This window comes from Sapajus apella, unplaced genomic scaffold (assembly GCF_009761245.1).
Source record: "Sapajus apella isolate SASKATOON/1434 unplaced genomic scaffold, GSC_monkey_1.0 scaffold6, whole genome shotgun sequence".
Classification (NCBI taxonomy): Eukaryota; Metazoa; Chordata; class Mammalia; order Primates; family Cebidae; genus Sapajus; species Sapajus apella.
In genome coordinates this window covers 21,611,341-21,632,917 of record NW_022436946.1, presented here as the reverse complement: position 1 = coordinate 21,632,917, position 21,577 = coordinate 21,611,341, and the positions used below count along the sequence as shown (strand labels likewise).

The following is a 21,577-nucleotide window of genomic DNA, read 5'->3' as shown; positions in this document are numbered from 1 at the left end:
CCTTTCTTAACATCATTCATTTCTCTCCCTTCTCTGTGTAATCTCATTTGCTCTCTAAACTTTAGCTTTAAGGCTTGACAAGGGGGCAGAATTGAGATTTAACTGAGATCTAGATAGGCCTTAACCTACTGAATCAGATCTCACCAAGTTTTATAAGGGAGGAGGAATGATTCCTTACTTCAATCTTCAGAGTAATTTAATGACACAGGGCTTTCATTTTTTACTATATATACAGTGTGTGCATTGTAAATAAGAAACCCTGTACAGTTATTTTCATTATCATCAGTGAAAACATGAGACTGAAAGTGGGGCACAATGCAGTCATAATTTTAAATACTACCAAATAAGTTCTCTAGAGACTCTCAACTAAACTTCAATTAGCCATTGTACAAAATCCTGTTAAAAAGAAAAAGCAGTTATAATTACAGTCAAAGATAAATGTATTGTGATGTCAATCACAATCCCTACTCTCAAATCTAGGATAGAACATATAGTAAAATGGTCAAATAAATTTGTTACATGAGGTCATAAGCATAAACAAAAAGACAAACAAGGTCAAGAACACACATGTATTTGAGATCAAAGAACAATTTCTAGTTCCATGCAACAGCTCTCATTCTCTATGGGTTTTGAAAATATATATATAATGGATTTTTGAGGAATAGAAGATTGGGATTTGACAAGCAAAAGCCAAAAACAAAAAAAGAGAAATATGAAAAGAGCACACTTTTTTGGTAGAAATAATAACACTTAAGTGTATCCAAAATAGATAATATTTATAAAGACAAAGGTCAAATCTTAATCATTATGTGAAGATGTTCTCATTACATAAAAATCTCAACTCAATATAATGTTTGGTAAATGGGGTATTTTTTAATTCAATTAATTTTCTAACAAGAGGAAAATCTCTTAATTCTTGACAAAAATATTTTAAAACTTACATTTACAGAAGCTGACATTTTGTCTAAGTAAAATAAAATGTTGTCTTGAGAAATAAAGATAAAAAAACATGATATGTTAATAAGGACTTTACAGTCTAATGGGCAGAAGGACATATGAGATATATACTATAAAAACAGCTACAATTTAAATACTACATAGTACAGTGGGTCTCATATTCTGATATGAGGGTAGAAGAAACAGAGTTTCAAGCCAGTCAGGAAAATTTTCTCAAAGCAGGTAGAACGTGAGTAGACATAGTAAGAATGGGTAAGAGACTGATGAATGGATAAGTAGACAAAGAAATATTTCAGCAGAAGGAAGAGAACAATACAATGCCCACATAAAGGCATCAACAAACACAGTATTTTTTTTAGTAGGGAGGAGAGAATCCAGGATGGTAGGAAAACAAGAAGTTTGGACTTATTTGAGGATTTCTATTTTATATCTTCTGTTCTAATCCATGACATTTTATTTGCTAGTTTCTTTTTTTTTTTTTTTTTTTTTGAGACAGTCTTACTCTGGAGTGCAGTGGCATGATCTCTGCTCACTGCAACCTCCACCTCCGAGGTTCAAGCAATTCTTTGCCTCAGCCTCCTGACTATCTGGGATTACAGGTGCCTGCCACCACACCCAGCTAATTTTTGTATTTTTAGTAGAGACGGGGTTTCACCATCCTGGCCAGGCTGGTCTTGAACTCCTAACCTCATGATCCACCTGCCTCGGCCTCCCAAAGTGCTGGGATTGGTGTGAGCCACTGCGCCCGGCCTGTTATTTTACTTTCCTAGCACTATCCTTGTATGCACTTGTTTTATACATTTTTTCCAATTTATATTGATATATCAGATCCACAAAGAAAAGTACACAACTCATCACTGCACAGCTCAATGACTTTTTACAGATTTCAGCACACCTCAAACTGTAAAACGCCATCCAGATTAAAAAATAGAATATCACCAGCATCTGGAAGACTCCTTCATGCCACCGACAAGCACTAACCATTTTCACCTAACCCCTCCCTCAAGTAAGTAATATACTGATTTCTAACATCATCAATTAGTGTTGCCTATTTTTGAAACTTATATAATTTATATAAATGTATACAATACATACTCTCTTGCATCTGGTTTCTTTCCCTTAAGATTGGGGTTGTGAACTTCGTTCATATTATTGTATAAAGCAATGGTTCTTTCATTTATTTGCAGTACAATTTTCCACTTTATAAGTACGCTGCCATTTATTTATACATTGCACTGCTGACAGAAATTTGGGTTGTTTTCAGCTTGGGACTATTATGAATGCTGATGCTATCAACATTTTTGCACCTGTCTTTTAGTGAACAGTATACTCAGCCCTGCTGGGCTTATACCCAAGAATGGATTTGCTGGTCATTAGATTGTACAGATTTATGCTCCAACAGTAGTATAAGAGGGTTTAACTTGCTCTACATTCTTACTAACACTTGGAATTATAATTTTCACTTTTCCATTGCGTGTACGATAGTTCTCATTGTGTTTTAAATTTGCATTTCCTTGATGACTGAATTAAATAGGTGCTAGTAATTTCATATGATTTGGGGACATTAGGGCTACCTTAAAAGTACTCATTCCCTTGCATGCTATTTTTTATTCTATTTGCCAGACCTTTCAATCATTACTATTGGAATCTGACAAAAGTGTATGTGAACTGTAGAAGTAAGCAGGAACTGCTGCAGAACATTTTAAGCAATGATAGTACTGTATCTCTTCATGAGTAAAAACAATTTTCTTTCTTTCTGTTCTTCTCTTCTACACATCTTCAGTCTTCTTTCATTCTATTTATTCATCCTGTCTTTTTTCTCTCACTCTTGGCCTTCGGTCCAAAAAAGTCAATAAACTGAAGCCAGTTAACAACACCAATTATCATACAGTTCAATAACAAGTGTGCTTTGGAAAGCCAGCCTTCATAGAGTTGCCAAACATTTGGGGTTTTTTTGTTGGTTTTATTTTTTATTGTGTCTGTTTTTAAAGTAAATAAAGAAAATAAGCATGCTTGCTAATTTATGTGACAATAAAAAGATCATAACATTTTAGTATGATAAATCTAAATGTCTCCTTTTTGCCAATTTATGAGCAAGGAATGTCCAGTCAGCACTTTAAAGGAATATCAGAAGGTAAATGAAAAAAAAATGGCATATATTATAAAAAGAGGTGAGTAAAAGAAGAATATACATGAGTGTTTTCTGTCACCTCTCTGAAGACTAAACAGAATTTCATTTGGCAAAATAAAGTGGCCGTGACCTCTTTCCTCCTCTGCATGATTAATTACCTAATGTCCTATTAATTGGAAGATATGGTTGAATTTCAAACACTTTCTTTTTCTGTGCATATCATCCTGTACTGTAACTACCGATTAAGCTGTTCATCAAAGGTGAGCCAACAAGGTCACCTGAGCAGTAATTCTTCAACTATTCATTATCCACCATCAATGGTAATTAGCAGTGGTAACATTTCCATAAATCAACATCTTTCTTAGTATTCTCTGATTATAAACAGTCAAAATGTGTGCATCCCAGCCCATCCCCTTTAATTTTATATGAAAAGTCTAGTCTAAATGTACCAGAGAAAATTCAGGTGAAAAATTACAGTAGTTTCTTTAATTAAAATGAACCAGGAAAATAAGGTTACATGCCTTTGAAAGAAAAATACAAGCGTATGCACAAAATTAAATGAGCCTGCTGACAAAGTAGGGGTCAAACATAAGAAGCAAAAATTGTATACCACATAGTTCCAATTTATCCCTCTGCAAAGGAAATTATGGCTCAGTTAAGCCTCAAAAATAACCACTTGCCTACTCAGTCATGGAAAGTGACAATTCAAAGTAAAAAAGCAAATTTAATTCATTCTACTATAAGAGTACACAGCACAGAGAACCAATAAAAAACCTTTCAAGGATATATTTACCATTCATTTACAAACCAAAAATTGTATCTAGAAACGTAACATTTAGGTTTAATTTGTTTTGCATACGTGTCATAAATTGTTTATTGTTGACGTTTTCCTTTTCCAGGCTGGAGTGCAGTGGTGCATGCTAGGCTCACTGCAACCTCCACATCCTGGTTTCAAGAGATTCTCCTGCCTCAGCCTCCTAACTAGCTGGGATTACAGGCACCCGCCACCACACCAGGCTAATTTTTGTATTTTCAGTACAGATGGGGATTTCGCCAGGTTGGTCAGGCTGATCTCGAACTCCTGACCTCATGATCCGCCCCCGTAGGCCTCCAAAGTGCTGATTGCCAGGTGTTAGCCACCATACCCAGCCTCCCTTGTGTTTTTTTAAATCATATTAAGCAGCAAGTTCAAGGATGCTCCTGATACAATTTTCTTTCTTCAATAACCAGAATTAACATTTTCACTTCTAATGGCTATGTCTAAAAGTGTCATATCTAAAATTCACACTCAGGAAGGACTTACTCATTTTGTTGAAAAATTAATTCAGACCATTTTTAGATAATAATAATAAAAATACTAAAATATACCTTGAAACCTAAATTATTAGTGATAAGCAATCAGCACATCAATGATATTATATAATAGCATAATGATATATATAATATATATACATGACTATATATAATATGTAATTATGTACTATCTTTGTTCTAAATATTGGAAGGAAAAGAGTTTGTTTTCTTTAGTGTTATATTTTTAAATTCCTGTTTACATTTTCAAAGTTACAATTTAATGTTATGCTAAGCATATGTGCACAGAACTTGGAATTTGCTCCAGATTAATATGCAGAATTGAAAGCACAACTATTAGTCCACTATTGTATGAAATAGTATGTCAATACTGACATCCTGTGTTAATGTATTTTTCATAAGATGAAACACAATGCACACCGGCTTAAACAATTAGAAATTATACTAACTCACCAAACCCAAAATCAAAGGATATAACAAAGTAAGGTAAAAAATGAACAGATGCTGAGCCCGGTGCCTCAAGTCTGTAATCCCAGCAGTTTGAGAGGCCGAGGTGGACAGATCACAAGCTCAGGAATTCGAGACCAGCCTGACCAACCTGGTAAAACCCCATGTCTACTAAAAATACAAAAATTAGCCAAGCATGGTGGTGCAGGCCTGTAATCCCAGCCACTCAGGAGTCAGGAGAATTGCTTGAACCCAGGAGGCAGAGGTTGCAGTGCACTGAGATCACAGCACTGCACTCCAACCTGAGCAACAAGGGCAAAACTCCGCCTCAAAAAAAAAAAAGAAAAAGAACAGATTTGGCCCTATTTCTCTACAATCTCCACGTAAAAGATCTCCATTTGTCACTTTTTTCTCCATGCTGCCTCCCCTCAGAGTCACTGGTATGCTCATGATCAGTGGCAGAAAGACACAACCTCTCCCTGCTACGTAATAAAAGCCTTTCCCTTCAGTCTGATTGGACCCAACCTATATAATTTAATTGAATAACTACCAAATGAGCTGATCCCACATTTAAGATTATTTTGATAAGGTTTTTTTGTTTATTCTGCTTTTTTTAAATCATTTTTATTTTTGGTTTGTCACTGAGGTTTTTATTAAATAGAAAAAAAAACACTAATATCTTTTTTTTTCCAAAAACGGAAATAACAAAGGTATAGTGAGCATTCTTGAAGAATAGAGAATTACAGAAATTTATTATAAGAAAGGCAAAGAATATTTTAAGGTTCCTACATGTGATCCAGTAGCACAATAAATTCGCTTATTATAACCATGAAATTATTGTTGTTACACCTAAAATAAAATCATAGATATTGCAAAACTATTCCCCCAGCATTGAGTAAACAGAGTGACTCTCACCTTGAGGCATCTCAGGTGGTAGATAATGAGGCTCCTGAGCACTAACATGCACCCATTCAAAGTCATCATACAGATCCTGGTGGTAATCACAAGCTCCTGGACCATCATCAAAAGTACAGCCGCCTAGAAGGAGAAAAGAGGACCACTGTTACATTCTAAACGGATTTTCCAAACATTAAAAAAAAGCTCTGGAGAAGAAAATGTTATCTTGAGATATATATAATATGTATTTTATATATATATATACATAAAATATGGTACTGACAACCTTAATAATAAATGGTACTCCTGTTTATCACTATTTTTTTAAATTTTCATAGAAAAATAGATTTCCATCAGTACTTTTTGTTTGAAAAGGAAGCCCATTTAAGCCCCAGAAGGAAGACTATGGCATAGATTTTGAATTATTAAAAATAATAGAAGATACATGAATAAGTGAGGCTTTCTTGAAATATACAAACTGTTATTGGTAGAGGGACTTGACTGCAAGTTGTATAGGTTCTTGGCGTTCTTAACAAAGAATTGAACAAAACCCACAACAAAGCAAGGAAAGAATGCAGCAAGGAAAGCAGAGATTTATTGAAAATGAAAGTACATGCCAGTGTGGGAGCTGCCCAGGCAGCGGCTCAAGGGCCTGAATACAGAATCTTCTCTGGTCCAAATAGCTCCGTACAGGTTTCCCATTGGTCACTTGGTGTTCACTTCATGTAACTGAAGTGGTGGCCCACAATCAACACTTTACAGAACCTTCTGCAACCAATCAGAGATACTTTCAATTTTTCCATCACCTCGAAGAAAAGGTGGAAGTTAACAAAGGGAGTAACCTCTGGTCCTTTTGTTACTTGGGCCTGGAAAGTTGGGGTTGTCCTTTCTATTTAGTTCTAGGAAGTCAGCCGAATTGGCCTTAGGTTACCTGCCTCCAGACCCTATTCTCCTGCCTCACAAACCACCTATGGTCTAAACAGTTTTTAATAACTTTAGTGGTGAGAAGAGGAAGAACAAGAGTGAAAGCTGTCTTCCTCTACCATGCAAGTTCAAAAAAGTGAAATAATTTAAGTTTGCCAAAATCTTTGCTTTAAAATAACTCTTTGAAATCTCATAATAGCCAATCAAACATAAAGCTTTTCAGGGTCTAAAGTGTTTGAGGTCTGTGATATCTTTCATGCTTTATTTAGGTTACTTTCATACACAATTATGATTTAAAAGTAGGTGGTGACTCAAGCATAAAACCAATCAGATTAGCCTATAATCACTCTCAACGCTCCTACTTTATTTAATAACTTGGTCTTTTTACATGGGGGTAGCATTTCCCCTTTGCATCAGTCATGGTTTTTCCAGCTTTATTTTCAGGAGTAATTGCATGGCAGAAGTTAGAAAGATTACTTTTGCTTCTCAGCCTATGTGTACCAGCACAACATATTTAGTTTATTCAAATCATGAAAATAAGAACTGGCCTATATGTCTCTTCTTGAAAGAAAATGCATTAGAACTAATGAAAATCCAGCAGTAGGTTTAATGAGAAAAACCAATAACTTGTCTCCTTTCAAATAGCTTATTTGTTTAGTTTCCATGGGGATCTCTGTGAAGAAACTCAGTGAATTCTCTGACCAAGCAGCAGACTAAGTAGTAAATGTTAATGCTGTAAATTCTTCTCTGTAAAAAAGAAATTTACTTTCCTCATCAAACGTTTGGCAATTTGAATATGAGTGAAAGTTACACTCCTCATCAATGACAGAGAGGGGTCAGTGCCACAGGCAAAGCAGAAAACATCAGAGATGTCATGATGGCACTATAAGCTCTAAAATATTTTCCAAAAGTGGAATATGTTGAGCATATTCTTGAATCACTCTTATGACTACAGCAATCCTACAAAATAACCAAACTCAGGAACTTGAAAGCTTAATATTGTCTTTTAAATATGCTTAAAATAGACCTTTTATAAATGCTCTCATTAAAAAAGATTTACTTTTTAATTTAAAATTAATCAATGAAAATAGCTTCCTAAGAAATGTATCTTTCCATAGCAAGGGGAAACTTTTTCTCAAAATATAATTTGCTATCAAACCCTAAAATAATTTACTGCTTTGTAATACGGGCCTTCAGGCCCCCATTGCCCTTTATAATAGTGAGAATGCCCTCTGTATATAAATCTAAACTACGAGTGGGACCCACACGGACTCATTTGAAAGACAAATGGCCTTAATTGCTCTCCTTCATAGCCATTGTTAATTTTAGACTACAGGATTCTGATTAGCAATAACAACTAGGAGTAGCTGTATAAAGTAAGTGGGTCAGCCCATGCTATTTGTTGCACATTCCTTCCCTATCTGAAATCTGTCAAAAGATTCTTGAAAACCATTACTGATCTGCTTGACTTAGCAGTAAGAAAACTTTTTAAAGAAGTTTTAGGAAGGATCCAAGATGGCCGATTAGGAGCAGCTCAGGATTGCAGCTCCAAGTGAAAGCAGAAGGGGAGAGTGGACACCGCATTTCCAGATGGATTTTTATTGCCCACAGACCAGGAGATTCCCAGGCGGAGGAGCCCCACAGATCGCCAGCATGATGGTTTTGGCCAGGGTGGCTGCTTCGGCCAGCGCCGCTGTTTTGCCAGAGCCCCAGGGTGGCGGTTCTTCGTACAAAATACACAGGTCTGGGTGCCATGTTAGCTGGTGATTGGAGCTCTGGGAAGGCAGAGTCACCCATTCATCTGATTAAAAAGGGGACTGAAACGGGGAGCCAGGCCAGGAGAATCCCAGGCAAAAAAGTGCCACGAATCTCAGCACCGCTGTTTCAGCAGGTATAGTGGGTCGCTGCATGGGAAATCACACAGATCCCAGCGCCTTTTTAACAGGCGACTGGAACACCTGGGAGAGAGTAGAACCTTCAACTAAAAAAAGGGCTCTGAGGCAGGGAGCCAGGTGATCAGGCTCAGCTGGTCCCACCCCCACACACAAAAAAAATTGGAAAAGCTCTGGGTTGAGAGTTTCACAGCAAGCAAAGCTGAAGCCAGGACAGTCCAGCTCTGTGGGGAAGGGGTGTCCGCCATTACCGAGGCACCCCACCACCATGGAGGTAGTCCGCCATTGCTGAGGCAGCCCGCCATTGCCGAGGCAATCCGCCATTACAGAGAGAGTCTGCCATTACAGAGGTGGGTCACCATTGCCAAGGCAGTTCTAACTACACTTGTATAATCAGGACTGCAGGGAAGATTACACAGCAGCTAGGCGGAGCCCACAGCAGCTCAGCAAAGCCTTCGCAGGCAGACAGTGATGAGGCTGCCTCCTTGCTGGACAGGGCAGCCCTGAAAAAAAGGCAGCAGCACAACGGAAACTCATAAATAAAGTCCTCACTCTAGGAGACAGAGCACCTGGGGAAAAAAAAAAGGGGTTTATGAGTTCTGCTGCAGCAGACTTAAACGTACCTGCCCAGCAGCTCTAAATAAACAATGGAGCTCACAGCTCAGCACTTGAGCTCCAGTAAAGGACAGACGGTCTCCTCAAGTGGCTCCCTGACCCCCAAATATCCATAGTCACCTCATAAAGGAGAGCTCAGACTGACATTTGGTGGGTATCCTTCTGGGACAAAGATAGCAGAAGAAGAAACTGGCAGCAACTCTTATTGTTCTGCAGCCACTGCAGGCAATCGACAGGCAAGCAGGGCCTGGAGTGGAACTCAGCAGTCCTACAGTAGAGGGGCAAGACTGTTAGAAGGAAAACTAAGAAACAGAAAGAAATAACTTCATTATCAACAAACTGGATGTCCACTCAGAGACCCAATCTAAAAGTCAACAATTACAAAGACGACAAGAGGGCAAATCCATAAAGATGGGAAGAAACCAGCAGACAAATGATGAAAACACCCAAAACCAGAACACCTCTCCTCCTACAAGGGATCACAACTCCTCACCAGCAAGGGAACAAGGCTGGATGGAGAATGATTGTGATGAATGGACAGAATCAGGCTTCAGAAGGTGGGTAATAAGAAACTTCTGGGGGCTAAAAAAACATGTTCTAACCCAATGCAAAGAAACTAAGAACCTTCAGAAAAGATTTGACAAAATGCTAACGAGAATAGACAACTTAGAGAGGAATGTAAATGAATTGATGGAGCTGAAAAACACAACATGAGAACTTCGTGAAGTTTCAACACAAGTTTCAACAGCCAAATTGGCCAAGCAGAAGACAGGATATCAGAGGACAAAGATCAACTCAATGAAATAAAACAAGAAGGCAAGATTAGAGAAAAAAGCATAAAAAGGAATGAGCAAAGCCTCCAAGAAATATGGGACTATGTGAAAAGGCCTAATCTATGTTTGATAGGTGTACCTGAATGTGATGGAAAGAATGAATCTAAGCTGGAAAATACTCTTCAGGATATTATCCAAAAAAACTTCCCCAACCTAGCAAGGCAAACCAATATTCAAGTCCAGGAAATACACAGAACACCACAAAGATATTCCGCAAGAAGAGCAACCCCAAGGCATATAATTGTCAGATTCACCAGGGTTGAAATGAAGGAGAAAATGCTAAGGGCAGCCAGAGAGAAAGGTTGGGTGACCCACAAAGGGAAGCCCATCAGACTCACAGCAGATCTCTCAGTAGAAACTCTACAAGCCAGAAGAGAGTGGGGGCCATTATTCAACATCCTTAAAGCAAAGAACTTTCAACCCAGAATTTCATATCCAGCTAATCTAAGCTTCATAAGTGAAGGAAAAATAAAATCCTTGGCAAACAAGCAAGTACTCAGAGATTTCATCACCACCAGGCCTGCTTTACAAGAGCTCCTGAAAGAGGCACTAAACATAGAAAGGAACAACCAGTACCAGCCACTCCAAAAATATACCAAATGGTAAAGAGCATCACACAATGAAGAAACTGCATCAACTAACGGGCAAAACAGCCAGCTAGCATCAAAATGGCAGTATCAGATTCACACATAACAATATTAACCCTAAAGGTAAATGGACTAAATGTCCCAATCAAAAGAAACAGACTGGCAAATTGCATAAAAAGCCAAAATCCATCGGTGTGCTGTATCCTGGAAATCCATCTCACATGCAAGGATACACAAAGGCTCAAAATAAAGGGATGGAGGAAGACTTACCAAGCAAATTGAAAGCAAAAAAAAGCAGGATTTGCAATTCTTGTCTCTGATAAAACAGACTTTAAACCAACAAAGATCAAAAGAGACAAAGAAGACATTACATAATGGTAAAAGGATCAATGAAACAAGAAGAGCTAACAATCCTAAATATATACACACCCAATACAGGAGCACCAAGATACATAAGGCAAGTTCTTAATGACTTACAAAGAGACTTAGACTCCCACATAATAATAGTGGGAGACTTTAACACCCATTGTCAATATCAATGATCAAAGACAGATCAACCAGACAGAAAATTAACAAGGATATCCAGGGTTTGAACTCAGACCTGGACCAAGCAAACCTAATAGACTTTTGCAGAACTCTCCACCCCAAATCCACAGAATATACATTCTTCTCAGCACCATATCACACCTACTCTAAAATTGAACATATAATTGGAAGTAAATCACTCCTCAGCAAATGCAAAAGAACGGAAATCATAACAAACAGTTTCTCAGACTACAGTGCAACCAAGTTAGAACTCAGAATTCAGAAACTAACTCAGAATCGCACAGCTTCATGGAAACTGAACAAATGGCTCTTGAATGTTCACTGGATAAACAATGAAATGAAGGCAGAAATAAATATGTTCTTCGAAACCAAAGAGAACGAACACATAACATACCAGAATCTCTGGGACACATTTAAAGCAGTCTCTAGAGGAAAACATATGCAATAAATGCCCACGTGAGAAGCAAGGAGAGATCTAAAATTGACACCCTATTGTCAAATTTGAGAGCTAGAGGAGCAAGATCAAAAAAACTTAAAACCTAGCAGAAGACAAGAAATAACTAAGATCAGAGAAGAGCTGAAGGAGATAGAGACACAAAAAAACCTTCAAAAAATCAATAAATCCAGGAGCTGGTTTTTTGAAAAGATCAACAAAATAGACCACTAGCCAGATTAATAAAAAAGAAAAGAGATAATAATCAAATAGATGCAATAAAAAACGATAAAGGGGATATCACCACAGATTCCACAGAAATTCAAACCATCATCAGAGATTATTACAACCAACTCGATGCACATAAACTAGTAAACCTGCAAGAAATGGATAAATTCCTGGACACTTGCCTCCTCCCAAGCCTAAACCAGGAAGAAGTTGAAACCCTGAATAAACAAATGACAAGGTCTGAAGTTGAGCAATTAAGAGCCTACCACTCAAAAAAAGCCCAGGTCCAGATGGGTTCACAGCCAAATTCTACCAGACATACAAAGAGGAGCCGGTACCATTCCTTCTGAAACTATTCCAAATAATCCAAAAAGAGGGAATCATTTTATGAGACCAACATCATCCTGATACCAAAACCCGGCAGAGACTCAGCAAGAAAAGAAAACTTCAGACCAACAACCATGATGAACATAGATGCAAAAATCTTCAATAAAATACTGGCAAGCCGATTGCAACAGCACATCAAAAAGCTTATCCACCATGATCAAGTCGGATTCAGCCCAGGGATGCAACGCTGGTTCAACATATGCAAGTCTATAAACATAATTCACCACATAAACAGAACCAAAGACAAAAACCACATGATTATCTCAATTGATGCAGAGAAGGCCTCTGACAAAATTCAAAAGCCCTGTATGCTAAAAACCCTAAATAAACTAGGTATTGACGGAACGTATCTCAAAATAATAAAAGCTATTTACGACAAACCTACAGCCAATATCATACTGAATGGGCAAAAACTGGAAGCATTCCCTTTGAAAACTGGCACTAGACGAGGATGCCCTCTCTCACCACTCCTATTCAATATAATATTGGAAGTTCTAGCCAGAGCAATCAGGCAAGAAAAGAAAATAAAGGGTATTCAAATAGGAAAGGAGGAAGTAAAATTTTCTCTATTTGCAGACAACATGATTATATCTAGGAAACCCCATCGTCTCAGCCCAAAATCTCCTGAAACAGATAAGCAACTTCAGCAAAGTCTCAGGCTACAAAATCAATGTGCAAAAATCACAAGCATTCCTATACACCAATAACAGACTTAAAGAGAGCCAAATCAAGAACAAACTGCCATTCACGATTGCTACAGAGAATGAAATACCTGGGAACACAACTAACAAGGAACGTAAAGGACCTCTTCAAGGAGAACTACAAGCCACTGCTCAACGAAGTAAGAGAGGACACATACAGATGGGAGAAACATTCCATGTTCATGCTTAGGAAGAATCAATATTGTGAAAATGGCCATACTGCCCAAAGTAATTTACAGATTCAATGCTATCCCCATCAAGCTACCAACGACCTTCTTCACAGAACTGGAAAAAAAACCACCTTTAACTTCATATGGAACCAAAGGAGAGCCCGCATAGCCAAGTCAATTCTAAGCAAAAAGAACAAACCGGGAGGCATCACACTACTGGACTTCAAACTATACTACAAGGCTACAGTAAACAAAACAGCATGGTACTGGTACCAAAACAGAGATATAGATCAATGGAACAGAACAGAGATCTCGGAGGCAACACAACTTATCTACAGCCATCCGATCGTTGACAAACCTGATGAAAACAAGCAATGGGGAAAGGATTCCCTGTTTAATAAATGGTGTTGGGAAAACTGGCTAGCCATGTGCAAAAAGCAGAAACTGGACCCCTTCCTGACACCTCACATCAAAATTAACTCCAGATGGATTAAAGCCTTAAACATAAGACCTAACACCATAAAAATCCTCGAAGAAAATCTAGGCAAAACCATTCAGGACATAGGCGTAGGCAAGGACTTCATGACCAAAACACCAAAAGTATTGGCAACAAAAGCCAAAATGGACAAATGGGACCTAATCAAACTCTGCAGCTTCTTCATGGCAAAAGAAACCGTTATTAGAGTGAATCAGCAACCAACGGAATGGAAAAAAATGTTTGCAGTCTACCCATCTGACAAAGGGCGGATATCCAGAATCTACAAAGAACTAAAACAGATTTACAAGAAAAAAACAAACAAGCTCATTCAAAAGTGGGCGAAGGATATGAACAGACACTTTACAAAAGAAGACATACATGAGGCCAACAAACATATGAAAAAATGCTCATCATCACTGGTCATTAGAGAAATGCAAATCAAAACCACATTGAGATACTATCTCACGCCAGTTAGAGTGGCGATCATTAAAAAAAACTGGAGACAACAGATGCTGGAGAGGATGTGGAAAAATAGGAACACTTTTACACTGTTGGTAGGAGTGTAAATTAGTGCAACCATTGTGGAAGACAGTGTGGCGATTCCTCAAGGACCTAGAAATAGAAATTCCATTTGATCCAGCAATCCCATTACTGGGTATACATCCAAAGGATTATAAATCATTCTACTATAAGGACACATGCACATGTATGTTCATTGCGGCACTGTTTACAATAGCAAAGACCTGGAACCAACCCAAATGCCCACTGATGATAGACTAGACAGGGAAAATGTGGCACATATATACCATGGAATATTATGTAGCCATCAAAAATGATGAGTTTGTGTCCATTGTAGGGAAATGGATGAACCTGGAAACCATCATTCTCAGCAAACTGACACAAGAACAGAAAATCAATCACTGTATGTTCTCACTCATAGGCAGGTGTTGAACAATGAGAACACATGGACACAGGGAGGGGAGCATCACACACTGGGGTCTGTTGGGGGGAAATAGGGAAGGGACTGTGGGGCGTGGGGAGCTGGGGAGAGAGAGCATGGGGAGAAATGCCAGATATAGGTGAAGGGGAGGAAGGCAGCAAATCATCCTGCCATGTGTGTACCTATGCAACATCTTGCATGTTCTTCACATGTACCCCAAAACCTAAAATGCAATAAAAAAAATTTAAAAAAAAACTTGATCCCTTTAAATACCAAAAAAAAAAAAATTAATTTCTAGTTTACAACAAAGTCTAATCCAAGAGGTATAAAATATAGCATACTAATAAATCTTTTACAAATATTTTTGTAAAGAATTTGGTATTTCAAGGTTAAGAGCAAATACAGTATACTGCAGTAGATGACAGGAAGTACCAAAATAATCGTACTGGGCTGATAAATGAGACAGACTATAGGGGACATATATATTAAAATAAATACAATGTGCTATGTGGAATAACAATATAATGAAAATTCCAAAGAACACACAAGAATTGGCTACCCACACCAGGGTTGTTTAGGGAAGGTTCCATTGAGTTACTCATAGTGAATATGAGGCAGGATATACCAACCACAGGAAAGCCAGAATGGCAATGGGATTAAAAGTAGAGGAAAAGCAAGAGCAAAGGCATATAAGTCTAAGGGAACATCATATGTAGGGAAATCTCAAATAATTCTGTAAATTAAGCATGCAGAATATGTAGGAAACTAGGAAGAAACAAAACTAAATATGAAAGATTTTAAATGTTAGAAAAAGGAGTTCAGAGTTTGTTCTACTCGTATTGATTCCTGAGCTAATTCCGTCATATACAGTTTTTATTGACCATTTACAACTCATTAGAAAGCCCAAAACACCAAGTCCTGTATTACACACAGTCTTCTATACACATTGAGTTCAAGAACTTATACATATACATCTTTATGTATAGTATAACATAAATCTATTTAAGAGAGAAATGTTATAGCAAGGTTCTAATTCATAAATTAAAACAATACTTTATGAATTTAAAGTTTCTCTGAGCTGGATGGCAGATGGCAGAACAGAAAAAGGTAATATCAAATTAGTGTTCAAGAAATTTAGTTAGGCAGAGGGAAAGAAAAATGAGCAAGGAAACATTCCATAGCTGTTGCATTTGCTACTGGTGCTAAGGCTACAGTGAGTATCTGCAAATCATGCCAGAGAAATGGTGACCACAGTTCCTTGACCTTTGGAGGAAAATTACTTCTAAAGAGCATTTCACAGATTGCTAATTCCTCTACACCAATCAATCAACGAAGGGACAAATCTATCACCAAAATGGTCTGCTTCTGTGATAGCAAGCCACGTAAATCGTTGGCAACCTGTTCATCTAAAAATAAAAATCAAGCTGATTTGAACTTGCCAGAATTTCTTTTTATTCTTAAACTGCTCACTGAAAAATCTGGTGTTAAGTAATATTAGACATCAAAAAAATTAAAAGTAAAAAAGAAACGAAAGTAAATATCCATGGCCCCAAAACTATATTGCCTAAACATCTAGCATTTAGATTCTTCAGCGCTTATTTAAACAGAGGGTCAAAGCTCTATGAGAGAATATGGAATTAGAGACATTTTCTGTAGAATCAGGGAAAAAAATAATACTAAATGTCTTAAGTCCTTTCTGAAGTCAAACTTTTTAATAAAACCTGGGGTCAGGTTAAACAAAGTTGAACTAAAGAAAAATAAAAAGTCATTAGATCACTAGAGAGCTGTGAACATTTTGTGAAGGACATTCTTTTAAAATCTTCCACATTCTTCCCTTCATGGCACCTATATATTCTTAATTTTCTGACTGAGTAGAGTAGCAAGAAACAAATAGAATTTTCTTTCATGGCTCTTTACTGTTTGTAAAAAACAAGCTTCATTTAGCTTAAGATAAGAAACATTTTCTTAAACTTTTGGAATATATGTAGTTTTTTCAAGTAAAAGGAAAGTCCCAAACCAAATATGATGGAAAATACAATATTCTTAGCAAAGTTGCTTGATGATCCTCAAAAATGGACAAATTAACCTTTTCCAATTGTGAATTAAGCTGTGATACATAACTTTGTTCATGTAAGTGATTATCAACTTGGAATGAGCTTCCTTCCATTTAGGACAGGGAGAAAGATTAATACATTTCACATTAGGATGCTTGCAATACTGCGTTAAACTAACTTTGAATAGGTGATCTATCTACCCTAATCAGAAACCATAATATAAATTTGTTGGTATAATCTCCAAAATTCGTTATTTAAAAAGCCAATATATTTCACAAATATTTTGAAAGAACAAAAAAGGAACTAATTACTAAATATTTAAATGCAGCTTTATTGATAATATGAATAATACAGTTTATTTCCAGAAAAATGCCTTACCGAAGTATAGAAATTAATGCTTTTAAATAAAATTCATATTTCCTCTGAAATATACTGGAATATCTTAATAGGTTTTTTTTTTTCTTTTTAGCTCTACACATCTTAAAATACTAAAGGACAAAATAGAAACTAGCATACCAGGATACATATTTAGATACTTTATACCTGTTCTAATGACAAGCAACACTTTTTTGTTCCAATTTAAGTACTGAAATTAAAATAGGAAAAAATTCGAGTAGAAACAAAGAACAAATGACTTTAAGGGCATATTAATGAGTTCCTGGTCATAATATATTGCTCTGTTTCAACACCAAAGAGGATCTACTAGAAAAAAACAGAAAATTTGTGAATAGGAGTTCTTTAAATGATAATCACTTGAGATCCAGAAAGTATCCTTTGCCCTGCTTATAGTTAATTAGGGTGTGAAAATATTATTTGGCTCTAACTCCTTCATAAAGGAAAAAGAACTAGAGACACATTTTAGGAAATCCAGACCCAATTGATAGGTAGAAATAACTTTTAATGATGAGTGAAGAACTCATTTCAAACATAATTATTAATTATCTAATTGTTCATCCCTAGAGTTCTACCTCTAGCCAAGAATGTATGTTTAATCCAATATTATTTAGCTAGTAAGACTTCTATTCAAATTGTATATTATTCGAAGCACATGCTCTACTCCAACTAAACAAACATCCTTCAATAATAGTGAATTAACCAGAAAGGGGTAACAAGTTCAATTCCACTCCCCTCCATCTTTACAGAGAAACAACATTAAAATCCCTTATATCTCTCATAATAAGTTAGTAAATGTTTCCAGTTTTGTGGGTCATGCCATTTTTGTCGTAACTACAAAACTCTTATCATAGTATCAAGAAGCCACAGAGAATACCTAACAAATGGTCATAGCTAAAAACTCTATTCACAAAACAGGCCACAGTCTGAATTTGGCCCAAAGTTCACCAACCCCTGGTTTAGATCACTCTGATCTTAAACTGTAGGCAGAACATAGACAGAACATAGTCTAGTTAAAAGCTTACAACCAAGAACCTTTGACTGCTATATCATCTCAATATTTTCTTTCTCACATAGTAAGAGAAGTAGCAGTGAGCCACAGCCAAGCAACTGAACCAGAAATGGAGTCTGAATGATTGTGCCACATCTGAAACCAAATCAGTTGTCTTGCTGGCAAGCAGTATAGTAACGAAATGAGACTAGAAAAAGTGAGAACTAGAGACACTTTCAAGGGCCTCCAGTCCAAATGCTTCAAGCTTGTAAGGCCACAAAAGGAAATACCTCATGCCCTAGCATATACATGCAAACCTGCATGCAAGTTATCTCCTACTATGCTTCACCAGTTTAGTGCTCTTTCCATAAATGAAATAAAATGAACAATAGTTAGGTAAATCAAGGAAGCAGCTATTAAAAGGAAAAAGGTCAGCAGTCTTTTGTTTTAAATACATGTAACCACATGTCCATTGTAGCAGGGGATCCAGAAGTGTGATCAGTCCAAATCTTACCTAATTTTTAGGTCTCAGGTACAAGTTGGAATTCAAAAATAAGCCTCTGAGACCTGGGCAGCTCTGCCAGTATGTATGTGACTGCATTCAACTTCATTATGAAGCTAATGAGTAATTTAATTATATGCCAAATACCCATAGAAATGATTTCACAGATGTAAAGAGGCTTTGAAAATGTAAAAGCAACATATTAGTGAGAAGTACCCCAAAGCAGAAAAAATAAAAATTGCCAAGAGTCACAGGGCAAGAAAGTACCAGAACCAAGGCCTGAATCTAGGCACTATGGGTTCTTTACTCTTAAATACTACATTAAGTATCTTCTAAAAGTGAGGCAGGATTAGCTATTTTCAGAATGATTCAGTACAGTTGCCTCCAGTTGTGCACATTGGAGGCAACAATGTTACCCATCAGAAAGGGTATTCCCCATCTCAACATTTGATTGGCATGGTGGTGCTGCAACCTATGAGGATAAAAATGTGTTAAATTTTGAACCATATAATATGTCAAAGTCTCTCAGGCATCCTTGATATCAGAGAGAGAGGAAAGGGGCTTTATTGGAAAAAGCTGTAAAAACCTAGCTAATTAACTAAAATTTCAACAAATAATTTTATTTAAATAGGGTGACTTAAGACTGAAATTTTATATGATCGTTAACACTGTCCTATCACTTTTGCTTGGCAACCTTCACTTTTCACCTCACCAGTGAATTTATAAACCAGTGAATTTTCTATCTTTAAAAACATTAAAAACAATTTTGTTTGGACTATTTTTGCAGCAGCCCTGGCACTAACTGTAAGGTAATAAACCAGGTGTTTTCCCAAAGATCATTAGTGAATATATTTATCCAAGTTTCTTTTCCTATTTTTTATACTTTTAACTATTCCAGTAAAAGTTCTTTTTCACTTAGTGTTAGATACACAATCTAGAGAAACTCACTGAACAAAGTAATAGAGAGTAAATGTAGTGAAAAATAAAATTCTCAACTGAAGCCATATTTACATTTTGGTAAAATTGGAAGGCACCCAAGCTCACATTTAAACATTTCTTTGTTTTGTTTTGATTCTCATGGAGGGATTACTGATTACTGGAGGGCTCCACTTCATCCATATGAGACACACCTCTGGCTTATTTCAGCAGTTGCTTCTGACTTAGCTTAAGCATGATGGGAGATAGATCGTTTTTCTTTTACGAAGGGAGTTCTGTGAAAGGCCGAAGGTATGCGAAACAGAATTCCGTGACCCAACCTCCTAGAGGAAGGGCAAAGACTTGCTTGGAGGCTTTGAATTTCAAGTTTTACATCAGATTGGTAAAGGAAATTTAAATATACTCAACTGCATTTTAAGAAGGTCAACAATTAAGTTTTGTAGGACTTTGAAATACACGTCAAGAAAATATAACCAATTAATTTAAATAAATAAAATGCATCTTGAAATTTAATAAAATGAACAAAACAAAACACTTTTTAAAGCAGGATCACTTGAGCCCAGAGTTGGAGACTACCCTGGGCCACATAGGGAGATCCCCACCTCTACAAATAAATAAATAAATAAGCCAGCTATGGTAGCGTGTGACTGTAGTCTCAGCTACCTGGGAGACTGGCTGCTTGAGCCTAGGAGGTGGAGGCTGCAGTAAGCCATGATCACAGCACTGTACTCCAGTCTGGGTGACACAGTGAAACCCCCATCTCAAAAAGAAAAAAAAAACTTTAGATAGATAGATAGATAGATAGACAGATAGATATAAATATAACTTTATCTTCCTACGTTTTTCATTAAAACCCCTTGCATACTAGGTTAATGTAGAAGGTATATGGGCCAAGATTTGGGTTTTTCAAACTTCTTAAAACACAATTCTTAAGAATAAAGAATAGTAAAGTTTTTCACACTTCTTAAAACACAATTCTTAAGAGTAACAAATGATGGTTCTTTCTGTCTTCTTTGGTTTGAATAAGATAATTGGATATCATCCTCTTTACAACCAGTATATTAACTACTGCTATTGGATGCATTAACCAGTTTAGCCTTCTGTATAGTCTAGAGCAAACAAGACACTCACACAAACACGAGCAAATTGTTTCATTAATGTTGACTGACATCAGAACCCTGAATGTCAGGGGCCTTTGCTCCCTTCCTCATCAAGGCAGCACTCTGGGCTTTAAAGGAAGTTTTAGTGAGACTTCTAAGATAATCTTTTAAGAGCGTCAACTTTTGACCAAATCAATGCTGAAACCTGAATCACAGTCACTTTCTCCTCAAATTTCTCCCCTCAGGAGAGTACATATAGTTACCATTTAGTGGAATCATCACATAAAGATTTCTCAAGCAGCAAAAAGCACTGCTTTGCACAGACATTTAAGTGATGTGTAAGTCAACAGCCATTCTAACCTGACAAAGACAGTGTTAAAGGGGAAAATAGTGAATAAACTTTTACATTGGATCTCACCAAGATTCAGGTTTGCCTGTGTTTTGATTTCCTCATTTCTATACCAACAAAGAAACTATCTGGACTCACCTTACTTTTCTACTTCCAAGTACTATTTAGAAATGATGTGCCAATTAATTTCAAAATCTCTACACAATATCCTATGATATTAGAAGCTAAGTGCTGTGTACATTTAAGCCATCATTAGTTAGGATTTTAGTTGGGAAAACATCTAGATCAAGCTTGTCCAACCCGCAGGCAACAATTCAATGGAAATAAGAAGTTAACTTTCTTTCGCTGTTTTAAACTCTAGTATATCAGAAGTGTACATATGAAAAGATCTCCAAATCTGAAATATCCTGGTCTCATCAGATTTAGATGATTAGGGCCAGGCATAGTGGCTCACACCAGTAATCCCAGAACTTTGGGAAAACAGGGGATTAGGTTGCTTGGGCCTAAGAATTCAAGACCAGCCTGGGCAACAAAGCGAGACCCTCATGTCTACAAAAATTTAAAAAAATTAGCCAGGAGGAGTGGCATACACCTGTTGTCCCACCTACTTGGGAGGCTGGGGAGGGAAGATCTCTTGAGGCCAGAAATTTGAGATTGCAGAGAACTACTGCACCACTGTACTGTAGCCTGATTGACAGAGCAAGACGAAAAGAAAAGAAAAGAAAAGAAAAGAAAAGAAAAGAAAAGAAAAGAAAAGAAAAGAAAAGAAAAGAAA

At 36.9% G+C, this 21,577-nt stretch overlaps 1 protein-coding gene across 14 annotated transcripts in view; it reads right to left on the bottom strand.

Moving 5' to 3' along the window:
• PTPRK (protein tyrosine phosphatase receptor type K) overlaps nt 1–21,577 on the bottom strand; it is a 576,007-nt gene that overhangs the window by 443,715 nt on the left and 110,715 nt on the right. For all 14 annotated transcript variants that reach the window (XM_032274360.1, XM_032274363.1, XM_032274362.1 and 11 more), the window contains exon 2: nt 5,762–5,884. In XM_032274360.1, the coding sequence (XP_032130251.1) occupies nt 5,762–5,884 (123 nt within the window). The remainder of the gene's footprint in view (nt 1–5,761; nt 5,885–21,577) is intronic.